The sequence below is a fragment of the Babjeviella inositovora genome, assembly GCF_001661335.1.
Source record: "Babjeviella inositovora NRRL Y-12698 unplaced genomic scaffold BABINscaffold_15, whole genome shotgun sequence".
Taxonomy (NCBI): domain Eukaryota; kingdom Fungi; phylum Ascomycota; class Pichiomycetes; order Serinales; genus Babjeviella; species Babjeviella inositovora.
The window spans coordinates 194,488-214,948 of NW_017566852.1; the positions used below are offsets into that span (position 1 = coordinate 194,488).

At 50.6% G+C, this 20,461-nt stretch overlaps 12 protein-coding genes across 12 annotated transcripts; 7 read left to right on the forward strand and 5 right to left on the reverse strand.

Annotated features, from left to right (window-relative positions):
• Window positions 1-88: 88 nt before the first annotated feature.
• Window positions 89-2,360, forward strand: BABINDRAFT_163508 (uncharacterized protein). The gene has a single exon (XM_019129951.1). It carries the CDS (start codon window positions 189-191, stop codon window positions 2,226-2,228), a length of 2,040 nt encoding a protein of 679 aa, XP_018982827.1. The 5' UTR covers window positions 89-188; the 3' UTR covers window positions 2,229-2,360.
• Window positions 2,361-2,660: 300 nt separating this feature from the next.
• BABINDRAFT_163509 (uncharacterized protein) lies at window positions 2,661-3,380 on the reverse strand. The gene has a single exon (XM_019129952.1). The coding sequence runs from the start codon at window positions 3,317-3,319 to the stop codon at window positions 3,086-3,088; it is 234 nt and encodes a 77-aa protein (XP_018982828.1). The 5' UTR covers window positions 3,320-3,380; the 3' UTR covers window positions 2,661-3,085.
• A 1,210-nt stretch (window positions 3,381-4,590) lies between these two features.
• On the forward strand, window positions 4,591-5,514 carry BABINDRAFT_163510 (uncharacterized protein). Its single transcript, XM_019129953.1, has one exon. The coding sequence runs from the start codon at window positions 4,846-4,848 to the stop codon at window positions 5,131-5,133; it is 288 nt and encodes a 95-aa protein (XP_018982829.1). The 5' UTR covers window positions 4,591-4,845; the 3' UTR covers window positions 5,134-5,514.
• Window positions 5,515-6,881: 1,367 nt separating this feature from the next.
• Window positions 6,882-7,408, forward strand: BABINDRAFT_99059 (uncharacterized protein). The gene has a single exon (XM_019133039.1). The coding sequence runs from the start codon at window positions 6,978-6,980 to the stop codon at window positions 7,266-7,268; it is 291 nt and encodes a 96-aa protein (XP_018982830.1). The 5' UTR covers window positions 6,882-6,977; the 3' UTR covers window positions 7,269-7,408.
• SFL1 (Sfl1p) lies at window positions 7,167-10,056 on the forward strand. The gene has a single exon (XM_019129954.1). The coding sequence runs from the start codon at window positions 7,548-7,550 to the stop codon at window positions 9,912-9,914; it is 2,367 nt and encodes a 788-aa protein (XP_018982831.1). The 5' UTR covers window positions 7,167-7,547; the 3' UTR covers window positions 9,915-10,056.
• A 363-nt stretch (window positions 10,057-10,419) lies between these two features.
• Window positions 10,420-11,037, forward strand: BABINDRAFT_41640 (protein-arginine N-methyltransferase; the record flags this gene model as incomplete). Its single annotated transcript, XM_019132033.1, has 1 exon — window positions 10,420-11,037. The coding sequence occupies one exon, from the start codon at window positions 10,420-10,422 to the stop codon at window positions 11,035-11,037; it is 618 nt and encodes a 205-aa protein (XP_018982832.1).
• On the forward strand, window positions 11,006-11,404 carry BABINDRAFT_99084 (uncharacterized protein). The gene has a single exon (XM_019133040.1). The coding sequence runs from the start codon at window positions 11,109-11,111 to the stop codon at window positions 11,337-11,339; it is 231 nt and encodes a 76-aa protein (XP_018982833.1). The 5' UTR covers window positions 11,006-11,108; the 3' UTR covers window positions 11,340-11,404.
• On the reverse strand, window positions 11,151-13,037 carry PRP3 (U4/U6-U5 snRNP complex subunit). Its single transcript, XM_019129955.1, has one exon. It carries the CDS (start codon window positions 12,989-12,991, stop codon window positions 11,471-11,473), a length of 1,521 nt encoding a protein of 506 aa, XP_018982834.1. The 5' UTR covers window positions 12,992-13,037; the 3' UTR covers window positions 11,151-11,470.
• A 130-nt stretch (window positions 13,038-13,167) lies between these two features.
• Window positions 13,168-15,397, reverse strand: BABINDRAFT_163513 (uncharacterized protein). Its single transcript, XM_019129956.1, has one exon. It carries the CDS (start codon window positions 15,383-15,385, stop codon window positions 13,373-13,375), a length of 2,013 nt encoding a protein of 670 aa, XP_018982835.1. The 5' UTR covers window positions 15,386-15,397; the 3' UTR covers window positions 13,168-13,372.
• Window positions 15,398-15,495: 98 nt separating this feature from the next.
• On the reverse strand, window positions 15,496-16,705 carry BABINDRAFT_163514 (uncharacterized protein). Its single transcript, XM_019129957.1, has one exon. The coding sequence runs from the start codon at window positions 16,614-16,616 to the stop codon at window positions 15,795-15,797; it is 822 nt and encodes a 273-aa protein (XP_018982836.1). The 5' UTR covers window positions 16,617-16,705; the 3' UTR covers window positions 15,496-15,794.
• A 763-nt stretch (window positions 16,706-17,468) lies between these two features.
• On the forward strand, window positions 17,469-18,897 carry BABINDRAFT_163516 (uncharacterized protein). The gene has a single exon (XM_019129958.1). The coding sequence runs from the start codon at window positions 17,546-17,548 to the stop codon at window positions 18,812-18,814; it is 1,269 nt and encodes a 422-aa protein (XP_018982837.1). The 5' UTR covers window positions 17,469-17,545; the 3' UTR covers window positions 18,815-18,897.
• BABINDRAFT_99088 (uncharacterized protein) lies at window positions 18,863-19,229 on the reverse strand. Its single transcript, XM_019133041.1, has one exon. The coding sequence runs from the start codon at window positions 19,184-19,186 to the stop codon at window positions 18,911-18,913; it is 276 nt and encodes a 91-aa protein (XP_018982838.1). The 5' UTR covers window positions 19,187-19,229; the 3' UTR covers window positions 18,863-18,910.
• Window positions 19,230-20,461: the final 1,232 nt, after the last annotated feature.

Consider the following 20,461-nt stretch of genomic DNA (forward strand, 5'->3'; position numbering starts at 1 on the left):
GCCGTCCTCTGAATCTGGGGTAAGGTTTTCCCCGCGTGACAGTTTATAAAAGCCCGTGCAACCGCAACATGAAAGGATATCCCAGTCTCGCAACTACTACAACACAGGTATTCTCTTTAGCTCTATATCCATCTCGGATCTCTGCTCTCTATTTCCATCTCGGATCCCTGCTCTCTATTTCCATCTCTATGCCAGACTCCACCTCTATCCATACGCTGGAACTGCTTCCAGTTCCGGCCGGGTATTTTGAACGCCATCCCACCGGAAAGCCCCACGTGCCTACCCTTGAGGCGTACGAGCGCATGCACAAAGAATCGATTGAAAACCCGGCTAGGTTTTTCGGCAACTGGGCAAACAAGCTTTTACAATGGGACGTGCCCTTTGACAGTGCGCGCCTTCCAGAGCTGCCCGTGAACGACTTCAAGAACGGTGAAATTCCGTCCTGGTTTGTGGGCGGCAAGCTCAACGCGTGCTACAACGCCGTCGACAGGCACGCAATGAAGACCCCCGACAAGGTTGCCATCATCTGGGAGCCAGATAACGTGAATGAAGCGGGCAAGAAGATCACATACGGGGAGTTGCTCGCACAGGTGTGCCGCTTCTCGCAGGTGCTCGTCAAGTGTGGGGTCAAAAGGGGTGACACCGTAGCCGTCTACCTTCCTATGATCCCCGAGGCGTTGGTGGCTCTTCTTGCCATTGTGCGGATCGGCGCTGTCCATTCTGTGGTTTTTGCCGGCTTTTCCTCCGTCTCGCTCGGCGAAAGAATCAACGACAGTAACTCCAAGCTTGTAATCACCGCCGATGCCTTCAGTCGTGGAGGCCGAATCGTGCATACGAAGGCTATCGTCGATGAGGCTTTGCAACAAGCGCCACAGGTGGCGCACGTTGTGGTGGTGGAGCGCATTGGCCAGACGGACTCTCCAATCACCATGGTTCCGGGTCGTGACTTGTACTGGCACGAGGAAACCGCCAAATACAACCCCTACTACCCAATAACGTCCATGAACGCCTCCGACCCTCTTTTCTTGTTGTACACGTCTGGCTCCACCGGCAAGCCAAAGGGGATCCAACATCTGACTGCAGGGTATTTACTTGGTGTGGCACTCGCCCTCACCTGCACCTTTGACTTCCAGCCAAAGACCGATGTCATGTTCTGCGCGGCCGACATTGGCTGGGTCATGGGGCACACGTTTGTGATGTATGCTCCATTGGTCTTGGGGGGCACCACCGTGGTGTACGAGGGCACGCCAAACTACCCGGACTGCAGCAGATACTGGGACATCATCGACAGACACCAGGTTACACACTTCAGCACCGCTCCTACCGCGTTGAGGCTCCTCAAGCTGGCTGGACCGTCGTTCATTGACGGCTACAAGCTCTCCTCTCTTCGTATTTTGAGCTGTGCGGGCGAGCCTATCGCTCCAGAGATCTGGCACTGGTTCAACGACACGGTGGGGAGAGGTAAATGCCACTTGCTAGATACCTACTGGGCGACTGAGGCCGGCTCGCACTTAGTGGTGCCGTTTGCAGGGGTCACCCCAACCAAGGCCGGTTCTGCTGGCAAGGGCTTTTTCGGCATTGATTTGGCGGTGTTGGACCCTCGCACGGGCAAGGAAATCACCGAGCTGCCAGCCCGCGGGGCGCTTTGTATTCGTTCTGCCTGGCCCCTGATGACCACGGGGATTTACCAGGACTATGCGAGATTCAAGAAGACGTATTTGGAAGACTACCCAGGGTTTTATGTCACGGGTGACGGTGTTTACCGCGACGTTGATGGCTACTACTGGGTCTTGGGGCGTACTGACGACGTGGTTAATGTTTCGGGTCACAGGCTATCCACCGCTGAGATTGAATCCGTCTTGATCCAGCAGGATTTGGTTGCCGATACCGCTGTTGTTGGGTTTCCCGACGAGCTCACAGGCCAGGCCGTAGCTGCTTACGTAGTGTTGAGAGACGTAGAACGCCTCCTGAACGAGAACGCCGTGAAGAGTGAATTGGTGCAGGCCATCAGAAAGGAGATTGGACCGTTTGCCGCGCCAAAGTTGTTTTTGTTCGTCGAGGAATTGCCAAAGACACGTTCTGGGAAGTTGATGAGACGTATTTTGAGAAAGGTCTTGGTGGGCGAGGAGGATCAGTTGGGCGATATCTCCACCTTGGCGAACGAAAATTCGGTCAAGGGGATTATTAAGGCCGTTAAAGGAAGGAGATCTACAGGGTCCAAGTTGTAAATCCAATTTTGTTTCTAATTCTGTCGCTCCATGGGTTGTTTTTGTAATTTTAACCCGTACTGTTGCTTGCGTGTAGGTGAGGAGAGCCTGGAATCTTAAGGTTATGTCCGCAATAGGGCAATTCAGCACGTTTCAGGGCATACCGTACTCATAGAGACATACATCTGTTGACGCATGGGGCTCGTTTTATTGCTTTATATTAGTACGCTCAGAGGGCAGCTTTGGCCCAAAGTGTAATCCGAAGTCGTCGCCATGGGACTTCACTGTCCAAAAACAATAGAATTTTCCTGAGCATAAAATTGCCATGTGGTGTAGGTCTGAGATCAATATCCATTCATGGGTAGGTGTGTATACTAGAGAAAGAAAAAAAAAGAGCTAGTTATCGACCTCTGATCTTTGTATGACTTCAAAATCGTCTGTTCTTTAACCAACCCCAGCATCCAGTTGCTTTAGGTCTCGGCGGTGAGACTGAGAGCGCAAAGAGGAAAGTCGCTATACGATTAAAGGCCGACAGCTTCTCTATGGGCACAAACGCAAGCTATATATGCACAAGCTTGAATCAAAACAAATACTAATAAAACAAATGCTAATTTGGCAGGTAATATTCTTTTCCTTTGTAAGAGGAATCGAACTTTCTCCATGAGCCATTAGATGTTGTGGCTTTAACTGGAATATCAAACTGTCCCATCAGACAGTATGCCATTATTTAGTGACAGATCAACTAGAAAAGACGAGTGCCGGGGGTTGAAACAGTGTGTTGGATGGCCGCCCTCCGAAGCTCCATGGTGTGTGTATTTCGCGGAAAATTGTAGAACCCCGAAGCCTTCGATAGTGCAATAAATTCCAGTCATACAAATTCATCCCTGAAACCTCTTTGACACGGTCAAGTTGGCTTTCTTCAAGTGGATCGGCATCACCTCGCTAGCGCCGTCGTCCGCTGCCTGCGCCGATGCTTCCCGTAACAACTCCTTCATATACGTGAGGTAATTCAAGTACACAAGCGTGGTGGTGGAATCAGCGTTAGTGATGGAAAATGACGTCTTAGACTTAATGACGCGGTTCAACTTGGATTTGGGTATAGACGGTGCCATCGTTGTGATTCTACTGAAACCGTTATCATGGGGTACATCAAATGGATTGTTTACTTTAAATTGGAACGTGCGACACCCAAGTGCAGGACCGGTGGAGGTGCTGACATAAGCAATATCGTATATCTTATGTCGCATACGCCCGCCATATGGGCAGTACTGCGGGGTTGAGGACCATGCGGTGTATTCGGCCCGCCTGTGACTCCTGGACTTTGGCACTATACTCAGACTTTCCCAGGACTGCCTAGTCTGCCGATTAACGCAGTAAAGGTCGCCCTGAATCCTCCCTGATTATCGAGAGAGAAATAAAATAGCCGCGGAAGCGAGCTACGGTAGGTACAGTTGCAGCTGCATGAGGCATGATGTAACAAGGCTTTATATGGCGAACAAGGCTTGTGTAGATTAGGTTTGCCTAATTTTAAGCACTGCGGAGCGTCGCTATAACTACATTAGTACCATGTGCCTTATACAGATCTGAAACTACGTTACAAGATGGACTGCACCCGAGGGGGATGCATTTTACTCGGATCAGAGCATGAACATGTACTGAAAAGAAATGCGACGTTGAAGCCAGACGGTTTTATGAGGGGTCAGGCTGACACCAAGCAATCTCAGAGGCGTCGCCGTAGCTTTGCGTTAACGCAGTCTGCGTTCATCTGAAACTGACACACAACAAAGGGAATAATCCTCGCAGAATAACCAATATGCATTCTGGAGGCTGGAAATAGGTATCGGCGTCGATTTATCGGGGTTTACCGGGATTAGCTTTCTCTGTGTAGCGTTCCGGCCCCATCCGAGTAGCATACCGTCGATCATACGGGGTTTAGCAAGCATTACAGGTTTCTTCCATAAGTGGATTCAGGCAAAACCAAAACAAGACGCCAACATACCAATATATCCAACTTGGAAATACTCTAAACGGAAGATATGAAAACACGGAAGTATGGATGCGCAACTTATAAAATACGTCAAGACAGAATCTGAAACACTCCGGTGGCAGCGCAACTTATAAAATACGTTAAAACCGAATCTGAAACACTTCGGTGGCAGCGCATTGAACCGCGTAATTGGGAGGCATTGTGGGGATGTTTTTGGGCGAGGCGGACTGTAGACATCCATAGACATCTATAGACATCTGTTTATGGCTTTATACTATCCCCTGACAGGGGTATTAGGTTACTGGTCGAAAGCTCCTTACTTGATATTTATAAGAATTATGGATCGATAATCGTAAAGGTTCACCCTGAGATCCTATGTATCGTTCTGCCTAGCAACGTAAATGGACTCGCTGAGCTATATATTTCTTTCATGCTTCAACTTCTGCGTTCTTCCATACACAAATATTAGTTATTGCTATGTGACCAGCACCTCCAATACCTCTACCAAAGTGCAATATTTAGGAGCATACGTGCGATGCATACTTCCCAGTAACCGAAACTAAGACCTCGATCTTTCCCCGCAGTTACTTTGCACTTACCTTCCCCGGTCAGCATGCCATCTGCCTGATGCACAGAGACAGCCAGGGTAAGATGCACGATATTTCATTGATGTTTGGAAAAGCCGGAATAGATCTCTGTATGCCGGTTTATAACCATCGGGTAACACTGAGACATCCTCGTAGCACATTTGGGGATCTTCAATACTCGGCCTGTCGTCTCTCTTTTGTTGCCACTAAGTCTGTCTTTCAGATTTTCGAGACGACTTTTGATGGAAGTATACCACAGCTTTACAATACACTGGTCTATTATAACCCGCCGCCACAAACCACCAGCTCCAGAGAGGGTATTACCGTTGCTGCAGTCTGCATCATGCAATAATAGGAGATTCAGACACTAGGCCATGGCGTATGCTAGTAGATAAGCAGTGACAGGGTGATTCGACTAGGGTATGCGAGCTTCTACTGGCACAAAACTTTGTCCTTGTGAAACTCCCGAGATCATCGCCCATGCCTCGTGTATGTCCCGTTGGTGTCCTAAATTGTCATCGGATTAGCTCTCCATCTAAAGCGCACCCAAAATGACCCATGTAGCGCCTTGAACCAGTGGTAGCATGTACAGAGCGCGTTAAAAAATTTCTGCAGCATGCATGGCCGCGACAGCGCCAACGGCGCCCAACGTACTAACGGCTTCGTATGTGCGCGAGGTGTTTCAAAAGGATGCCGAAATGCGTTACTGGCCTTGAGCGGTGGTAGGTCAAGTTCTACCATTACGACCCTTGCATTTCGAAATATCTCCTGTCACCGCCTTCAGATTAGCGCTTTTATGTTGCTAGAGAGATCTGCGGGAGGTGAAGCGCCTGCTTCTTCGGAAAGCACAACACATACAGTCCGAACAGACGCACTGGTGAACGTTTCCCGTTACGGAAGTGGGTCCACTACTGTGCAGCAGGTATCTTCTTGAAAGCTTGGCTTCGTGCATGCTGCCTGCATATACAAGCCACCGTACGAGCTGTGGGCCAAGAAATTCCGTGGAAGGATGTCACTGAATTCTGTACCGTGTATTGGCCCCAGGGTCGATGCCAGTGCTTTGTTAAGATAGGCATGTATAACGGATTGGCCGTCCCCCCTGCGAAGTTTGCCTCAACCATGCAGCTGTTACCGCTGAAGGAGCGCGGGGATGGTCGAAAAAATGGTGCACTTGCCTCCTTGTCGATGCACAATGCGCGATTGACCAATCTATAGTTGGTCGGTTTGCTCTAATGAAGCAGCCACACCGACGCACGAAACCCAATCTTCATGTAACCCTAGTTGAATCAATCACCAGGCGAACTCACTAAAATCAGTCAGCCGCAAGACCATCCAACTTGTCAAATTACTAACTTTCCAAGATATTAGAGATTCAGTTTCTCGATGACTTCCAAGCCCCTTGATTGTGAGGAAGGGACTGGAAAACCGGCTCGACAGGTACGATACTGAGAAGTCAATCCCAGTTCGGCTTTGCCAATAGTTGCCTGTGACTGCAGGACTCCGCGTTACCGTTCGGCGAACTGCTGCATCAATACGTTGGCGCTTCGTGGCTATGGTTCTCACGGAATCCCGCCTAGGGTCCTCCGTTTCTCACGTGATCCACAGCCATGGAACCCGCCATCCAAGCTGTATGCGGCTCCCCATCAGTCGAGGGAGTCGCCAATTCGGGGTTAGTGTGCATGGTACTGCAGCTAGCAGGCTCAGGCTCTCGGCCGCAGTAGAGGCGTGACGCTGGCTATCGATCATGCCCACGCATGTGATCGTTGTTAAACTCCGTTACAGCATTGAAAGGGCAAGAGAGACCGAAATTTACTTCCAAAGCGTATCTTGTCCCCGTCGGTTCTAACAACCATGCTGTACCGTAGACATCTTCCTCCGGTTTTTTCCTTTTGTTCGGGCTCCGAACTCCGAGCCATATGCTCTCTCAGTAAAGGTGTATCCAAGCACGCGTTTCATCTCTGCTCGTCTACAGGTTCAGATTGAGAGGGCCTCGTATAAAAGATTGGGTAGTGCGCGGCTCACCGCCTCGCAGGTAGTCACGTTCGTGTGCATGATACCCGGAGGGCTACACCCAACAATCACAGTCTGCCGCTTGGTAAGGGGGATTCATCGAACATCAGCGGGTTCCAGAATGGAAGGTGACACAACTCTAAAGGTTCTCGTTAGTCCCGACAGCCGCTCCCTTTCTGATGGCGGATGAATGCAGGAAAGATCTGCTGCTGCGTAACAATAGCGTGGGCTGACGCTGAGGAGAATCGGCACTGCAGCCCCCACGCAGAACGCTGCACGGTGGTTGCAGGAGAGGGAGAGAAGTTTAGGCGGAGATCTGGACATGCGCAGAAGAAAGTGGTAGAAAAAAAACGCTCACTAAAGAGGCTACAGCAAAGTAGAGCGTCAAATTTGGGCCACAAATTCACTCACACGTCCAAGACGGTACAACCAAACGAAACTTATTTTTGTTCGTCTGAGAATCTTTTCTTCACCTAATCACATTATTGTCCTGCGAAGCAACAAAGAAACGTATATTTGCTTCACAAGCCTAGATTCTCGCCTATTTACGAAAAGCAAAACAGAACGATTCCCCGCTAGCCCGCCAACCCACGTTGCATCCCTTTCGAGCGTTACATCGCATCTACTGCTCCCAAAACGCTCCTGCAACACGCGACGCAAAAATCGCATAAATAGCCGCTCATTCCATCTATCCAGCTATTCTCCTCCCCCCCGGGACTCGCTCCTTCGTACCCGTAACCATTTTCTGAGTACACAATGTCAGACGCTACGCACAACGAGCCGGCACCGTACCGCCGCAAGCACAGCACCGACTACGATATGATCAAAGATATATCACGCGCGAGCGATGCGCGTGCTGACGAAGCGCTCGTGGACGACGAGACGAAAGATGTAGTGGCCGCCAGTGGCCTCGCAGCCAACTCCACCAAGGGCACCCACACCGTGTTTATTCACAAGCTCTACAACATGCTCGAGGATGCGCAGATCCGACATCTCATTTGGTGGACCGCGGCGGACGATGGATTCTACCTCATTCCCGGTGAGGAGTTCTCCAAGGTGTTGTCGCAGTACTTTAAGCACACCAACATCGCGTCGTTCATCCGGCAGTTGAACATGTATGGTTTCCACAAGGTCAACGACCTGTTCCACTCGCTCACCAGCGAGGTCACCAAGTGGGAGTTCCGCCACCTGTCGGGCAACTTCCGTAAGGGCGACCTCGAGGGCCTCAAGGCGATTAAGCGCCGCTCGCTGAAGAACACGCACTCGCACCGCGAGGTGGTGAGTCTCAAGGCGTTACCTGCAAACGGCATGGACATTTCAGGTGCTGACTCGCCGGTGCTGGTTGCGGACTACTCGGATGTGGAGTCGCGGTCCAATTCGGTAATTGACATGCAGTATACCGGGGCCGCGGTTCCTGGCGAGCCGGCCAGCCTCAACGCGCGCCTCGGTGAGCTTGGCCACAGCCTTGCAGCGCTCCGTCATGAGCATGCGCGGCTCCAATCGCGCTACGACACAGCCGTTGATGACTTAAAAAAGACCAACTTGGACATGGCGCACCTCGTGGACATTGTTCTGAAAATGATCGATCAGCGCATGGGCGACAAGCTGCTCGGCATGCGTAGCTCCACCAGCTCCTCACACTCGCATTCCGGCAAGCCCGGAATCCCAGAGCGTGTGGCGACGCCCGTTCTGCGCAAGCTCCACGATGACGACATGGCCTCGCCCACAAGCGGCATGAAGCCAGACACACTGCGTGACACGCTCGAGCGCGAGATCATGATTTTCCGCAACAGTGTGATGCAGCGCGCGGCCGCGTATGAAACCATCCAGTCGCAGACCCACATGGCCCATTACTCCGGCCCGCGGCCGCTGGCGTCGCGCCTGAACGAGCGCTTGCAGCAGCCGCGTGCGCAGTCTTACCAGGCATACGCGTACCAACCGCAGCAGCAACGCACCAACTCAGCGGTTACATATGCGTACCCGCCGGACCCCAACATGGGTTTCCAACAGGTGCGCTTCGGCAGTACTTCCGGGTCGCAGCGCCACATGTCAGTGTTATACGATCCGCTCGCGCCCGCGCCGTCGTCACAGCGCAACTCGATCACCACCCCGGGTGCTGCCCAGCCGCAGGTGATCTACTCGCCCATCGCGATGGTCGGGACTACACCCACCGCCACGGGCCACCCGGGGCTTGGCGAGTCACCCGTGCAGTCGTACTTTGAGGCGAAGCGCCACATGAGCCAGCTGGAGCTTACACGCGTCTATTCACCGTTGAATGGCGACCTGGCGCCGACCTCCATCCCCACCGCCGGCTCCCAACCCACATCCATGCCAGGCAATTCCTCCGGTCCCGTGAGCAGCAACCCGACATGGGAAGCTTTCGCTGCGCGCCCAACGCGTCCAGCTTCTGCCTCCTCCAACGGAAGTTTTTCTCGCGATGCCGCCCCCGACGTTCATTTTTCTAGTAACAGCCGCGCAGGCTCGATTCAAATGCAGCTGTACCAACAGCTGGCTCAACAGCCCGAGGTGACGGTGTATATTCCACGGACGTATCCGTACAACGTTCCCCACCAACGGTCGGGATCCCATCCGACAGGGTATCCAGTCCAGCTGTATCCATCGCTGGCGTCTACGACGGCTTCGCATCTCGCTCCGGGCTGGCACACGCGTTACGCATCGGCCGAGTCTCTTCAGGCTGAGCGTCCGGCTCCGCCTGGTGCCGTGCCGTCGCCTCGAAGCGATAGCAACGCGATACAGCAGCCTCCTCGTAGCGTACCGACCGTCGATGTGAGCGTACCGATTCGCTGTGATACCCCCGAAAGTCCCACAGCGAGGGGGCCTCAGGCGCGGAACACTATCCCGGCGATTGTCTACCCGGCGCTGCCGTCTCAGTTGCAGCCAGCGCCGAGCATCCGGAAGTTGCCATCGGTAAATTCGCTCACGTCGCCGCCTGCGAATTCGGGTGTGTATTCGTTGTTGAACCACGAGGGCAAGGACGAGGAGAAAATCGAGAAAATCGAGAAAACCGAGGGAACTGAGAGAACTGAGGAGACAAATGAGAAAAACGATAGGAAGCGGTCAAACAGCGAGGGTGAAGACCAGGACAAGAAACCGAGGATTTAGACCGCCATTCCTGATCAATAAATGCTGGGTTTGGAGGGTTTGTATCCGGCCTTTTCGGCTTTCCTTGATTTATGCTCATATCGTAAGATTTCTACAATACGAGGTACACCTCGTAAGTAATAGTGAATACCATTAGCTAAGATTTTTTTTGTAGATATTTACAAACAGACGGGCCAATTTTCTACTGAGGGCCGGCAAGGTGAGCAACAACCATTTAGCTTGGGCCGTAGCCAGATGGAAGCCAATGAGAACTTCAGGTTACACCTATAGCCTGATAGTTAAGTACCAAAATGTGCATAAATAACAGCCTCCAAGAGTTTTTTTTTTTTTTTTTTTTAAGTATTGGCAGTATTTAGTTGTTGGTTTTATTCCTATATCAAGCAGTTCCAATACAAGCTGTAAACCTCTTGGTGGTGCGGCTCACGCGCGGCTAGAAAAGTATTAAAGATTGAGTGAAAAACTGTACCAGCAAAATTTCATCTCAGCGAACAATATACCTCTCGCAATGAAATACGTCATCGAGCACATGGAGACTGGGTTCTCCGAATGGACCATCTTGGAATACTCCCAGATTATCAGAGATCTCGGCAAGGAGAACTTGTTCTTGACCTCGTTGCCACAGGGCACCACCGAGGCCGATATTCCGTCACGCTTAGTAGCTTTAGGACTCCAATGGACCACTCAGGAGGTTATCGACATTGTCGGGGGACAAGAAAAGGCCAAGGAAGTGTGTTTGTTGGACCCAAGAGCCACCCAAGACTTGGTTCCGGCGGATGCCACCGAGTTTGAGTACTTTGTCTTTGGTGGGATCTTGGGGGACCATCCGCCAAGAGACCGTACCGGTGAATTGAGAAAAAAGTACGGCTTTGCTGGCAGAAGATTGGGTAAGTTGCAGATGACTACCGACACTGCCATCAGAACCACCCAGCTCATCGTCGCCAACAAGACCGCCTTCGAAGACATCAAGTTCATCGACTACCCCGAGTTGAGATTCTCCACCTATGAGGCCACTGAGATGCCGTTTCGCTATGTATTGGACACCAACGGCAAGCCGATTTTCCCAGAGGGAATGTTGGAGTTGATCAAGAACGACTCCGAGCAGTCCATTGACGACCTTCTCTAGATGGTGGGTTTCTGTATTTTTAGTCAATTATCGTAACGAATCGCATTGAAATTGTAGCAACTCCCTGGTGAATGAGTTGGCCAGATATTTATACTATGGTTAGTCTAAAACAAGGACAAATATGCATTTTTATCACAACCACGTTATCAATTTCAACTCCAAAATGCTATATATATATATATTATTTATCTACTCAAAGCGTTAAACCAGCACTGACCACGCCCGTTTTCAGTTCTCTGACAAGATCCCTGCTCACAACCTTCGATCATCAACCACACGTGGGTTTCAACTTTCCGCTTTGATCAACATTTCCGGACACAAGAAATAGTCTGGCAGGCTCAGACTCTGCGCTGTCAACGCCCGCTCTTGAATATGATCTGGTTCAAGCTTTTCTTCACGAGCAATCTGAATCAAGCTCAATCTCGCTCTCGTCTTAATCGCCGTTGCTCATGTCATACATCTTGGCATCACGCCAGTAGTTCTCCACCCGGAAGCGCTGTAAAACTTCGATAGCACTGGCGTCGGTGGTGAACCACTCGCTGGACCATCTCTGGAAGTGAAAGTCCTTCACCTGGCCCTCCCAGATCAACAGACACTTGTTGTGAGAAAGATCCTCGATCTCAATCCCTATAGGATCAGTCTCCCCCTCCTGGAGCAACCGCTTGGCAACGGCATTCTCCTGCCAGTCTATACGGCCCATGATCAACTTTTTAAAGTGGTTGATCGCCTTTTGTGCCCCCTCGACAATCACTAACGAAAACTGCTTCTCCTGGTCCCCGTCAAGCGCGGCATTGCTGGGACTCAGCTTTGCGTGAGCCCCATCGTGCACAAGCATGACCCCGTGGAGCTTCAACTGTTTGGCGTTAATGTTCAACTTAAACCGGTGTTGGGGGTTGACCAAGCGGTCAACGCGGACCACACAGCTGAAGATGCCTTTGTCCAACTCTTTCTGGTTTTTTTCAGCCAACTTCTCCAGCTTTGTCTCTAGCGCTTGCGCATGCCTCGCTTGATTCTCCTTCAAATGAGTGAGTCGTCTCTCTTCAATCTCGCTCTGGACCTGCATTTCAATCATGGTTGGGTCCTTGATCGACTCGTTCGTCAAAACATTCATCAAGTTTTTCAACTTGATTTTAGGCTTCGGCGTCGGATCCAACCCGAGCCGGATGCGGTCCTGGCGCTCCCTGTCCAACTCTGTCCGGTTGTTCTTCCGCAACTTTTTCAACTCCTTCTTAGTCAAGTAGAGTTTTGCCGGCTGCGCCTCCGTTTCCCACGGGGCTGGCATAGGCACCGGATGCTGTATATACAAGGTGATGGGCGGATCCTCCGCGTCCTCGCTGTACGGAATAATGTAGTTCTCGAGCATATCGGTCTCATTCTGGAAGCCATAGCTCCGCTGTTTGAGGTACGGCTCATCCCACCACTCGACTCTGGGTGGCATTTTTGGCACAAATAAATTCTCCCCCACAGACTCGTCTGCGACCAATCCCTGAGACTTTAAAAGCTCCTGGTGCGCTCTGGCTTCGCTCTCCTCCCTCAATTGCGCCCTGAGTTCCTCAGCCTTGGCAATGTACTTTCCTTTGACATTGAATTGCAAACCCTTTTCCTTCCGTCGCGACTTTACCGCGTATTTCATGTCTTCCTGGTTGAGATACGGGTTCAAGGCGCCAAACTGAAAGTTGTCACGCGGTCCAGTCTTGCCGGCTGCTGAGGCGATGGGCAACACGGGGTTGAGCACTGGGTTGTAGTCTTTGTCTATTGTCATCAGTGCGTTTGGCCGCAAGAGCGGATGGATCTCCACGTTGAGACCCTTGGCTTTGAGCACGGTGGCGGGCACCGCTTCGCTTTGTCTACTTGCAGCCCTGGCTTTTGCCTGGGCGATTCGCTCCATGAGCTCTGGCGACATGGAGGAGGATCTGGGTTCGCCCGTGCGCTGTTTTTTGGCGGGTGGTGGCATTTTATATGTGGTTCGTGTGACTTAGCGCTCAGAGTCTGGAATGAAAGGGTGTGGTAATGCAAACCGTGAAATTAAACCGTCTGCACTTTTTTTCCTACAACCTCTGCGATGTGACATTGTTCGCGCACGTCCGAGTTACGGCACAGGGCTAATATCCTCTACACCATCTAGACTTTGGGAGATGTTGGATAGCTAAGGTTACTATACGATTGGATTGTTAGTTGGTAAGAATTATTATATGTGTCAGCTTAGCATGAAATAGACTTGGCGAGGCATCCGCATTACCTCCCATTGACAACCGGCTACAGTTTCACCGTGCTACAAAGGCTGGTGCCACATTACCCAAGCCAAATATTTATTCACCATGTCAACTCACGACCCCTATGGCAGTGTGTTTTCCTTGTCGTTCTCATCGATCGGAGGGGCCATGACCAATCGTGGAGGAAGCGCGTCAAAGTGCGGGGAGCTCACAATGCGGGTCTTCTTAAGCGGCGAACCGTGCTTCAGGATGTTGGAGAAGGATCTCGACTCTCGCAACGGTGACAGCCCATCCATACCGCTAGAAGCTTCCACGTAAGGCGAAGAAGCACGGTTGCTTTCGCTCAGCTTCTTCGATAAGGCCATCATGGTAGTGGAGGTGAAAATGTTTTTGTAATTTTCAAGCACCAGACCACTGATACGAGCCTGAAGCTGCGAGTGGGAGTCGGACAACTCCTGGAACTCAGCGAACCTCGTACGATACACCCCCTGTAAATTTCCCATTGTTGTGTCAAGCGCCACTTTCTGCGCCACAAGCTGCTTGATCTCCGCCAGTAAATCTCTCTGCTCTTTCCGCAAGTCTTCAATGTCCGCAACGCGTTCGCTAAGCTGTTCGTTCTCCAAGCCCTTGAGCCTGAGCTCCGCCTGCAACTTCTCGATGAGGGAATCCTTTGTGGCATTGTCCTTTTCCAATAAGGATTTTTCACTGGCAAGGCGCTCGTTGGCTAGCTGTAACGTGCTATGGGCATCAAGATCGGCTTTTAGGGAGGACAACGCCAGCCTGACAGACTCATCCACGGTTTTGGTTGTCGCGTCGTGCATAGACGAAACAGAGGTGTGGAGGTTACCGATACCCACCTTCAAGGCGTCTCCCACGGCTTGCAAATCGTCGGTAACCGCCGCGTGGTTTTGTTTGGTCAAGTCGACCGCGCTCCGGTGGTTGGCCTCGTGTACACCCGTATCCACAAGCTTCTTGAGCTCTGTAAAATTGAGCTGGAGGGAGTGGAGACCCTCACAGACGGCGATGTGGCTGGAAGTTTGCGTTTCCTTTATGAAGGAGGTAAGTTCCTGGATGGTTTTATTGGCCGAGTTGGTGCCTTCCAGAATCTTCTCCGCTTCCTCGTGTAGTAACTTGGTGATACCATCGGTGTTACTTGTCGCCTGCTCCATGGTTCTGGCTGCCACCATGTCAAACCCCGTGAGAGCTGCAGCTTTTGAGGCTGTAATCTCTGACACGATAGATTCTATCTGTTGGGAAAGGTCATGTTTGGTGGTCATTCTGTCAGCAGCATCCGACTCCAACTTAACGCTCAACCCCTTTATACCCTCGGCTAGGCTCTCCAAGCTCTCTTCAACGGAAATTCTAGTTTGTGCGTCCCCGAGCTTTTGTATAACATTGTCTGAAAGGGTCTCAAGTCCAGCTTTATGTACATCCGCCTGTCGCTGCACCATTTCCTCGAACTTCTGGGTATTCCCCACAAGTAATCCCTCTACCAAGGCACTCAACTCGGCTTTACTAAACGTTTCCTGTTTGAGTTCGCTGTGTAGCTCCGTAAGCGCCTTGAGGTCCGCACCAATGCGCGCGCAAATGTCGTCGCGCAACTCCGGAAATGTGGCGCCTTCGCTAATAGCCTTGGTCATTGTCGACACAGACTCTTTCACTAGCGCCTCAATGGCTTCAAAGCGCGGCAACATTTCAGCCTCGAGGCTAGAATTAAACCGCTGGTGCACCTCAAGCTTTTCCATGAGCTTGTCACTCAAACGGTTCAAGCGTTCCTCACTGGCTTCGTTCGATTCCTTGGACACGTGGATCTTTTGGATGAGGTCCTTCAAGTAGTTGTTGTTGTTCTTTGACCGGTCGCACAAGTTCTCGAGATCTACCTGGGTCTGGCGAACTACAAAATCCAAGTCCAGTAACTTGGTGCTGACTTCCTCGTTGTGTTTGTTCAACACCTCCAATCGGATATCCAGCGGCAGCTCAGGCTTCCGGTTGAGCGAGTACATCTTTGGCGGTACGGCAATGTCCTTCAATGGCTTGGCCATGGCGTTGGCTTCCCACATTTTCTTGGTTCCTGCAAAATTTTCACTGCTCACTTTTGACGGAATATCAATCGATGCATCAGACTTTCGGAGCATGGTACGGAGAATGGTTTATATCAGGAAAGGGATAGACATCCACCCTCGCGTAAACTTCTAAGCGCTGAGCGTTTTGACGTCACAAAACAGTCGAAAAGTAAACAAACATTGAACAGCGCACGACCAAAATGCATATTTGGATCTATGGGGGCCGTTTCATATATTGCTATCAAACAGATATTGACGGAACGGTGATACAAATATAATGTTGCGATTGCTATCCATCTGTCCAGTCTAAACTCACAATTAGCTCGACGGTTTTTTTCTCCCCAGCTCCAAAAGACGCTTCGTATATACTCTTACGGTGCCTACAAAGTTCAACATCCCTGCCACACACTCGATTCAAACAAAGCATTTATTAATCAAGGCTACAGAACATGCTATAAGGACGAGCCAATTCCAAAAGCTCCTAGTCGTGGAGCAAGCATGCAGTGTGCTCCATGGCCTTAAAGCCCTGCTGCGAAAGCGCACGGACGGTACCGGTACCACTTCTCATGGTTTTGGTTACAAAACCGCCCTCGGTCTGAAGCTTTCTCTGCTCGGTAAAGGTGGTACCGGTGTGTTTGGCGGTATTCCATGGCAACATTACCGCCTTTGGGGTGGCCCGCATACCAATCGTGCCGACAAGCGTGAGGGAGCGGGTGAACTCGTTGTAAAAGCCGTCACGCGTTAACACTTCATCTCCGCCTTCTGGAAAGTAATTGCGAATTGCCCGCTCAAACACCCGGTTGACAGGTCTGACGACGGGGTCTACCACGCCTGCTACACGCGGAACCACATGGCTATCGACGGCGAATCCAACCGTGGAAGCACCGCTATGTAACCCGTTTCTCACCGGCGCAAATACACGCTTTTCCAAGGTTTCTTGGACCTGTTTGTGCCGAGAAACCACCTGTCTGGCAGCCTCCTCTGAAGCGTGGGCAATGGGACAGGTAATGTCCCAGACCTGGACCGTTTGCAACTGCGGGACAACCTTGTCGAGCTGGTCAAGAGCGCCGTTTCCCACAGAATCCACGGCGTGGGAAACCGGGGCCACCACTCCACTGTTGCGAATGGCAGAGAGGTGTGGGGCAACGGAGTTGGTAAAGAAAGACGAATGGCCTGGTGTGGCCTTTAATGCCGTGTGCACGATCGGGTACTTGTGGAGATGTTCCATCGTCTTGCTTTCTCCCAAGTGGGCAGCACCGACTGGAGCTTCAGTGCCTTCTGGAATCTCTTCAATGTTAGACATAGTAGCAATGGGGGGGTCAAGACTAGTAAAAAAAAGCCTTGATATTCAAAAGAAAAGGAGAGAAATGTTTATTATGAATGGGATGTTTATATTCAAGTTTAGCAGTACGTAAGGCGGTTTCAGGTATCAAAGACCCGTTGTGTGGTTTGTGGATGTCGTAGAGTCTTGTGTATTTTCATGTGGCCACGTGCGTTTCTGTCGATATCCATTTATCTCCTTTTTGGAGTATTTTGTGGATTGCATCGCATACTATCATTTTATTTTATGGCCCGTTATACTGTTTTGTGTATTTTGTTGCGTTTCATTGCGTCTCAAGTAAAGATTGTTGCATCACACTCTTTTGTGAACCTCATCGCTTTTTGTGGCCCATAATGCTACTATTAATGCAGCCAACTCGAATTAATGATATGACCAATAGTACCAACACCTCACAAACCCTCCTGTTCGCTTTGTTATCTCTTCCATACGTTCCCTCTGTCTTCCAGCTAGTCATTGCCGCACCTTCACTGCTTTCTGTGGAGGTGCATGGGGCATATGCGCTCAAAATACACACCAGTCGTTGCGTGTCCCTACCGCCGATCGCGTGACCATCCAAAAAGACCCATTCCTTTTCATTTAGAGCACAAACTGGAGTACTTTTGTTAGATAGCGCTCTTCGGCAAAGTATTTTATATATCGTATAGATCCCCAAGCTAAAGGTTATTTTCTCGCTTCATTATCGTGGCACAACCCTTTAACTCACGTGACGCACTGCTCTTGCCCAAACGGGAAAGGTAAACAAACGTACATATGCAGCGCGCGAAATTTACTGGTGGCACGAGTACTAAAGCAAATCTCTAAACGGATAGCTGAGCCATACTCACCACAAGACCATATACACTATCGGTCAAATATCCAGTCCCTTGCCTCCAACCCTTGCTAGACTTCCAATGGCCTCCGAATGGAGTCAGCTCGACGACTTGGTCCACGGCAGTTCCGACATGTCGTACTTCGATGACGAGGTGTACGTGGACGAAGAAAATATGGACCCTTGCAAGGCCGTACCGTTACACCACAACCAGTTGCTAGACGGTCTAGACAGTTCTCACAACCCGCTCCTCGTGGCACCCTCGCTTCCACCGCCAGTAGGTCCCTTTTCCTCTTTACCCAGCCTAGCTTACAGACCGGATTCGGGTAGCTCCTCGCTGTCCCGTCCAAACTCTTCAGAGTTGCTTGATGACCCAGTACTTGATTCTTACCTCTCATACCGCCTTGACGGCGAGTCGCAGCGCAAAAAAAAAGTGGAGAGCATGATGTACCAGCTCTCGTTAGACGACAAGGACTTGGACTTGGACGACGTGGGGAGAGCTTCCGCGCGTTCCAAAGCTTTCCGTGTCCATGGAAGCAAGCAGCGGTCGAGATCACCGATTAAAAAGGCGTCCAGAGACAGGAAAGTCACTAGATCCAACTTCGGCAAGCTCTTTGACGTGGAAGACGAGTCTGCGTTCAACACGCCGGCGGAAACCTCGTTGGACCTCAGTTTGGACGAGTATTTCGGTATCAGCTCTGCTACACGCCCCAACACAGACAATATTCTCCGAGAGCTAGACCACAACGCGGGGTTTGACCCGTTTGCCGAAAAGACCGCGCTCAAGCGGAGCGTACCGAGCCTCCACGCCCCGCACAAGCGCTCGAGCTTGATTCCCGTAACAATAAGCCGTCTTGGTGCACGAAAGGTGGTTACCGAGTCGCCCAAACGAATTTTCCGGCCGAATAAACACCACTCTGCCCGTCCGATCCTCAAGCCACCAACCTTTAACCGCCTCAATATGCTTGTGTACGCGTCTAATGGTGATCTAGACGATGCGACAAAGTACGCAACTGAGCTTAACGCGACCAATGCTCGCGACATCCCGCTACCTGATAACACTGACGAGGTAGTGACAATTCCCGTTGCCAACTCCAAGCAGAGCGCAAAGGCCGCGATCGTCCGCGCCGTCTCCATCGCGCTGGCTCAGGGCCTGTCATCTACGGCTAATCGGACCCGAGGTGTGTACAGCGAAGGCGACTTCGAGGTGTATCTTATGGATGGAAAGACCAAGTCACCTGTGTTGGGAGTGGAAATGGAGGAACGACAATCGGAGAAGCATCAGAGTAAGCGGGTGAAATACCCGATGGCGCAACGGAGAGTAAATTGGGCGCCGAATTTGGAGTGGTAGTCGGTCAGGCCTGTACACTGTTTATGCACTAACATATCAATCTAATGCTTTAATTTTGACATTAATCTATGCTTAATCTCGACACCAATTTATGCTTTAATTTTGACATTTTAAACATAGTCGATATTGTTGATAGAGGAAGGCGTATATGTAAAGGAAAGCTATGCATACTATGGCTACAGACGGTTCATCCTCGCCAGCTCTAGAAGGAGATGTCCAGGGAACTGCCAAACCCCTCCTGTATTTCCTAGTCGCTAAAGCCAGTGGATATCGTAAAATCTTCCAGTATAACTGTCGCTTCTCCAGGTGTGGTTCTTTCATCTTTAACAGCCGCAGTTTAGCTCCTGTAATAAACTGAAGATACTCCCGCATGAACCCTATTACATTTTCCCATAAAGTATCCACTGTTCAGTGTAGCTCCAAGAGTGCTAAATTGAATTCATACATCTTGCCGTTGTCGTTCATAAACTTGACGTCGTAGGGAATGTCACAATGGTATTCAATACCCGACTCCACTCTCCATCAATAGCGGTAGTTCTTCATATTGACCAAACGGTAGAAAACCCCGAGTTAGAGCAACGCATGTGTCGGTAGAACTCTGAGGCTCCGTATTTGATCTTGGCCTCTTCCATCTCCTTCCGTACCGCTGCAATCCGTTCCTGATCCATTCAGTCAGGGTATTCTCAGTACTCCTTGGGAAACTCCGAAAAGCAGGCATCATCGGAGATCAATGATTGCACCGCTTCAATAAGTTCTCGGTCAAAGGACTCATCGTTGGCAAAAACCCAGTCGTAATATTTCGGGTTGAACCGTTTTTCCATGCTACTGGTCTATTTGACAATTCCCAGCAACCCAGCGTTCCGCACAGGCGCAAGGAGACAAGCACACTCTTTGCCGTTCTCAGTTTCAGCTGAGTATGTCGAAGCACTAGAGTCTATAGAGGGGGATGGGTATGCTATGAGAAAGACTACTAGCGTAAAGAGCGAGGTTAATAGGATGAGTCCTTTCCTATGGGTCTCCACACTAACTATGAGTTGCTTTATTATTGAAGGAGAAGTTAATAGCCAAACGTTTCATTGAAATTAAAACCTTCTGAAAGCCAGGAACCCCCTGCTCTTATAAAGCACCTGTCGCGGTGCATAAAACCACTCTGGTGTTCCAGGATGCATGTCAATGTTTCTTGCATCGCGCACGATCAGAGCTACCATCCTCATGTAACTACCTTTCTCTATGATAACCATTTATATCTTGTTACCAGGCGTATTGGAATCCTTTCCGGAGTATTGCATAGCCTCAAACGTTAGAGGGCAGATGCCGAAGATGCCGATTCCAACACCGAGCAAGGCGCAAATCCCGAGACTATACCTTGCAGGATCCGGGAAATGAAAATTCCGCACCTGCATGTTTCGGCATATTAATAGCGCAGCCATAACCGAGAACGGAGAGGTTGTGAATTTTGAGTGTAAATCCTAAGGTTGAATCGGGATATTGTTTCAGAGGTGCATGCATACCTTGGTGCATGATCCGTCATTTCGGGCTTTCATAACAGAAGAGCTTGAATAGGCGGTTCTGCTGAGCTCATCCCCGACTAGTGACCTCGTTAAGCGTTGGGGTGTACTTGAAAGTCTTGTGTTACATACGCTGCTT